At 47.6% G+C, this 6,058-nt stretch overlaps 1 protein-coding gene across 1 annotated transcript; it reads right to left on the reverse strand.

Moving 5' to 3' along the window:
- Positions 1-1,640: 1,640 nt before the first annotated feature.
- On the reverse strand, positions 1,641-5,219 carry HTR1D (5-hydroxytryptamine receptor 1D). The gene is given in 3 exon segments (XM_059915820.1): positions 1,641-3,091; positions 3,093-5,021; positions 5,097-5,219. Coding segments are annotated over 2 exon segments (1,212 nt in total). The 5' UTR covers positions 3,695-5,021; positions 5,097-5,219; the 3' UTR covers positions 1,641-2,481.
- Between the last annotated feature and the right edge of the window lie 839 nt (positions 5,220-6,058).

Below are 6,058 nucleotides of genomic sequence, written 5' to 3' on the forward strand. Positions count from 1 at the left end.
TATGTACATAGTTCCCTGTCCAGTCTCTGGATTCCTGATCTTTCCCAGATCAGATCAGGCAGATGGCCCAAAGCGAGACGGAGGAGGTGGGGAAGAGCACAGCCTTAAAGGAAAGTAGGGAAGGGCACGCGGGGAGCAGAGGGGAGCAGTGAGTGTGCTGAGACTGTCTCTGGGCTCAGGGAGGCCCCCACGGGGTGAGCAAGTCACTAACACAGTGGTTTTAGAAATTTTAGAAATTTGGGAACAATCTAGTGCCTAGAAATCACCTAGTGCAAGAAGTGGAGAGAGGTTTATTTAAAAGATTCCTGGGGGCTTCCCTGGTGGCACAGTGGTTAAGAATCCGCCTGCCAATGCAGGGGACGCGGGTTCGAGCCCTGGTCCGGGAAGATCCCACATGCCGCGGAGCAACTAAGCCCGTGCGTCACAACCACTGAGCCTGCGCTCTAGAGCCCGCGAGCCACGACTACTGAGCCTGCGTGCCACAACTACTGGAGCCCACGCACCTAAAGCCCGCGCTCCACAAGAGAAGCCGCCACAGTGAGAATCCCACGCACCAAAACGAAGAGTAGCCCCCGCTCTCTGCAACTAGAGAAAAGCCCGCGTGCAGCAACAAAGACCCAACACAGCCAAAAATAAATAAATAAATAATTAAATTAATTAATTAATTTAAAAAAAAAAAAAGATTCCTGGGTTTCACTGCCAGAGATTCTGATGTAGTGGGTCTGAGTTGGGGACCAGAAATTCAATGTTGACGATGTCTCCCTGGGGGATTCTGATGCAGATGGTCCAGGGACCACACGGTGAGATGTCCAGCAGAAACTTCAAGGTCAGCACAAGACTCCTCTGGGTGCTCCCCTACCCTTATCTTGGCATCCCTCCTTTCCTCTCCCTTCCTGATAGTCCATATTCCTGACTCTCCTTCTCCCTGTGCCCAGAGACCCCACGGAGCGTTACAGGCCTCCCAGGCTCTGTTCCTGCTCTTTTCTCCACCTGGCGTGACCTTCCCTACCTTCCTTTGCTCTGCCCCATCTCCCCCACGAGGCTTCATCACACCTCCCCTTCCTTAGTCTCCCATCCCAAAAAGGCTCATCTTTTGGGAGTCTGCTGAGGTGTCACCTCTTTATGAAATCTCCCCTAACCATAGGCAAGTTTCTCTATTGCAAAATGAGGATGAAAAGCAAACCAGAAATTGTACGTAAGGAGCATTGCAGGCACTCAATACACAGCAGCTGTTATTTTTATATTGCTTGACCTCGGGCAGGTGAGTTTCTGTATCTCTAAAATGATAAGAGCTCTTAGGCCAAGCACTGTATTAAAATATACAATAATATACCTATTATTTTCCTCATTTTACATTTGAGGAAAGTGAGGCAAAGAGGGATTAAGAAACCTGTCCAAGGTCACCCAGCTAGAAATTGGTAGTACTTGGATTTGAACTGAGGCATTAGGTCCTCAGCTCTAATCATCATGTTACATTGACTTCCATTGTTATGAGGCTCCAATGAAATAATAACTACCAGGACTCTGGCACAGGGCCTGGCATGTGGTAGGTGCTCAATAAATGCTAGAGACTGAATTGAATTGAAAGGTTTCTATGTCCAGGGAGAGGGGGAAAAATTACCCCTTTGAGGCTTTGCTGATCATGATGTCTCATGCTTTTTATTTGACAATACGCAACAGCTTAAGATCTCTAAAGAGAATGGGATATAAAAAAATAATTCAGGAAAAAAATTCAGAATGGTATTCCAAGCTTGGTAGGTGCAAATGCTGTCAATCTACTTCAATGGGGCTAACTGTGGGTTTTAACTTCAGAACATTAAGATGGTGCAGAGAAACTGGGGAAGGAGGATAGGCACAGGGTAGCTATCTGGTTCCAACCATCCCACTCCCCTGCCCCTGGCTTCTGATTCTCTGTCACTCTGTATCATTGGCACCTCCAATGCTGAATCTCTCCCCAAGAACAACTAAGGAAGATTCAATCTAAGAAGGACTCAGTGGAAGAAATATTGATACTTGGGTGTCAATTTCCAATTAAGGTGCCACATGGAATGGAAACCCATCCACCTGACTCCAAATACTCTTTCAACTCAGGTCATTAATCTCATCTACCCTCTTTTAAGCTCCATACAAAACTTACGTAGACCAGAAAACCTCCCCCTTTGAGCCTGGGTTCTTCCTACAGAGTCAGGCAGCTTTCTGCCTGAATTGCATCAATGGGGAAACCTGTGGTCACATTCTTTCCAACATGGATGAACTGTGAAAATATTGTACTAAGTGAAGTCTTGTCCCATTTTACACAGCTGCCCAGCTTTTGGTGGCTCAGAGGTCAAGAAAACAACAGCAAAAAAGAACGCTGAACAATTCTATTGATTGAACCAAAACCCAAGATATCAGGACTAACCCAACTCTCAGGAAAAATAAAAAAGACAATTCCAGTTGGGTTACAGGACATAAAAGATAACGAGTCGCCACCAAACAAGACTAAGAGGCTTTCCTGAAATGGACGACTTTCTGAAATGCTTGCCGAAACTCTTCGTTAAACACAGTATAGATTATTGGATTGATGAGGGAGTTTAGATAGCCTAGCCAGGTGAAAAAATCAAAAAGGGCCGGGTGGATCCAGCACGAGTCCCGGCAGATGGGGAGGACCACAGATGCAACAAAGAAGGGCAGCCAGCAGATGATAAAGGCCCCCAGAATGATCCCTAGGGTTTTAGTGGCTTTCCTCTCTCGGGCAGCAGAAATCCTCTTGCGCTCCAGGACACTATCTGCAAGCTTGATCTTCACGTGGTTAAAAAAGAGAGGGGAACCGGCGGAATGAGAGTGTCCCTCGTGAAGGCTGGGAATGAGCGAGCAGAGCGAGGACCCCGCAGAGCCTGTGACGAGACGGGCTGTGGTAAAGCGCTTCCCGTAGAGGGATGGCGGATTCAGGATGCGGTTCCGGGCGGCCGTGTAGATCCGGCCATAGAGGATGACGAGCAACACAGACGGGATGTAGAAGGCCCCACAGGTGGAGGAGATGGTGTAGGAGATCTGAGACGTGTTCACCAGGCAGTCCGACATCTCTTCATGAGCTTTGGCCTGCTGCCAAGAGTGGTGGGATGGAGATGCAGATGGAGATGGCCCAGACGATGGCAATCACGGCGGCCACATGGCCTGCTGTCCGGCGTTTACTATACTCCAGGGCATCAGTGATGGCCCAGTACCTGTCCAGAGCAATGACACAGAGATGCAGGATGGAGGCTGTGCAGCACGTGATGTCAGAAGACAGCCAGATGTCACACAGGAGTTGGCCAAAGCTCCAGGTGTGGGTGGTGGTATATGCGATGCTGATAGGCATGACCAAGATGGAAACTAAGAGGTCAGTCATGGCCAGGGAGCCAATGAGATAGTTGGCCGGGGTGTGGAGCTTCCTGGTCAGGAAGATGGTGGTAAGCACAAAGGCGCTGGAAAGGACTGTGGCCAGTGTGATGATGGAAAGGACCACAGCAAGAGAAATCTTGAGGGCTTGGAGGGTCCCTGGATCCCAAGCCCCTGGAGTTTCTGTGGCATTCAGGGATCTGTTGGGAGCTCCCTGCAGAAGGCCTTCCACTGACTGGTTTGGTGGGGACATTGTAGGTGGCTCTCTCTTCCCACAGACTTTCACACACGCAGCTCCTTCCTTCACAGTTGTCCTCTCACAGAATAAGGTCATCCTTCTGTTTCACACTAGTGGGAGGCAGCCACCAGAACAGACCCCAGTGAAGAGACCTCCAAACTTGACTTTTTTTTTTTAAGTAGAGGGAAGGATTATTTATTTATTTATTTATTTATTTATTTATTTATTTATTTATTTATTTTTGGCTGTGTTGGGTCTTCGTTTCGTGCGAGGGCTTTCTCTAGTTGCGGCAAGTGGGGGCCACTCTTCATCGTGGTGTGCGGGCCTCTCACTATCGCGGCCTCTCTTGTTGCAGAGCACAGGCTCCAGACGCGCAGGCTCAGTAAATTGTGGCTCATGGGCCTAGTTGCTCCACGGCATGTGGGATCTTCCCAGACCAAGGCTCGAACCCGTGTCCCCTGCATTGGCAGGCAGATTCTCAACCACTGCGCCACCAGGGAAGCCCCAAACTTGACTATTTAAAGAACATTGAGGTGACTACCACCTGGTAGTTAAAGGTCTTTCCTAAACCAGATGAATCCCAAGATGTCTCACTGTTCTGGAACTTTGCCCAGCAACTGGTCAGGCCTAGAGGACACATGCTGGATTTGTTAGACATTTATCAGGATATCAAAACAGTGTAGGCAGTGCTCTGGAATTCTTGCCTTTGGCATTTTGGCTCCTTCCAAAGCTTGAGAGATAAATGTGTTTAATGAGAACTTCAGAATAATTTCCTCCATCCTACTCTGAGAAGATTCTGGATTTCAGGTCGCCTCTGGGGAGCTTTTTTTTTTTTAACTAATTAATTAATTAATTAATTTTTGGCTGTGTTTGGGTCTTCGTTGCTGCACCTGGGCTTTCTCTAGTTGTGCGAGCGGGGGCTACTCTTCGTTGCGGTGTGTGGGCTTCTCATTGCGGTGGCTTCTCTTGTTGCGGAGCACGGGCTCTAGGCGCGCAGGCTTCAGTACTTGTGGCTCGTGGGCTCCAGAGCGCAGGCTCAGTAGTTGTGGCACACGGGCTTAGTTGCTCCACTGCATGTGGGATCTTCCCAGACCAGGGATCGAACTTGTATCCCCTGCATTGGCAGGTGGATTCTTAACCACTGTGCCACCAGGGAAGTCCCCTCTGGGGAGCTTTTAAAACTAGAGACAAAAAGGAGTACCAGCTGATTCAGAGAGGCAGTGCAGTCAACAGCTCACAATTTTCTCAGGTTCGTCTGGACTTGTCATGAGGTACTTAACTTTGGTTCCTGTCCCACTGAATGTTTGGAGCCCAAACAGACAAAACATTCTGGTTACCAAGACTCGAAGAATGCATGAGCTGGGAGAAGGCAAAACAAAGAGATCACTGTGGGTTCATCGAGAAGGGCATGTGTTCAGAAGTTCTGCGGGTTAAGGAAAAAAAAAAGTAGAGTTAGGTTCTAGAAGGACAATTTAGACACTTGAGATTAAAAGGATACTGTTTAGTGCTGGCAGCGGTGCAGCGTAACTGGCGCTCTCACAAGTGTCAGGAGAATACAGGGGAGGGCCACGTGCCCACCCCCACAATCCCCAGAGGGGGCAAAGTGTCACAGCTGTTGGAAGCATCACAGGCTTGTTACAAGGACATGAAACCACCTCTGTAAATTGTGAATCAGAAATCATACTATTTATTCAGCAACAATGGAAACTAAACAAAATTACACACACACACACACACACACACACACACAGAGGCCACTTGGAAAGATACCAAATTGTTACAATTTATTTCTCTATGAATTGGGGAGGGGGCAGTGAACTTTCTTCTATTCATATGAATTTTCCAAATTTCCTAGAGTGAGCATGCATGACTCAAAACAAAATAAAACAAAACCACCTTTTCGTTAAGCAAAGAAATTAACTGCCAAAATAAAAACCCCAGAGCATTTTTCATGGTGAAAGTCCAAATCCAGAAAATACATTTGGCTTTCCAAATGAAAACCGGAAATTTAGTCACAAAAAAAATCTTAAAGAATCATTTTCTTTTCTCCTCTGTGTCTCGGGACTTGAATCTGGGTTTCAGTATTTGGGACAGGGGCAAGTCCTGGGGTCTGAAGTCCATGGGGCCTGGCAGGCAGCCCCTGGGTATTTGGGGTTGGCAAGAAGAATGCCAAGACCCCTTAGCCTCGTCCACAGCCCCACTGTGTCTCCCCCTGCCTTGTGTGGAATGCTACAACTCCACCAGGAATCCCTATGATTCATTTTATCTCTTCCAGGTCAGCTTAGCAAACAGGTCTTGCCCTAAAAGCATTCACAGCCCAGCAAGGGAAGCAGACATGTAGCTTCAAGGACCCTGGGATGGAGCTGGCAAGGTAGAATATATATATACACATGCACTTTTTAAAAATGTGATCATAATTATTATGTAAGAATTTGTTTCATAGTTTGTATGTTTTTTGAT

The sequence above is a fragment of the Balaenoptera ricei genome, chromosome 1 (assembly GCF_028023285.1).
Source record: "Balaenoptera ricei isolate mBalRic1 chromosome 1, mBalRic1.hap2, whole genome shotgun sequence".
In the NCBI taxonomy this organism is placed as follows: Eukaryota; Metazoa; Chordata; class Mammalia; order Artiodactyla; family Balaenopteridae; genus Balaenoptera; species Balaenoptera ricei.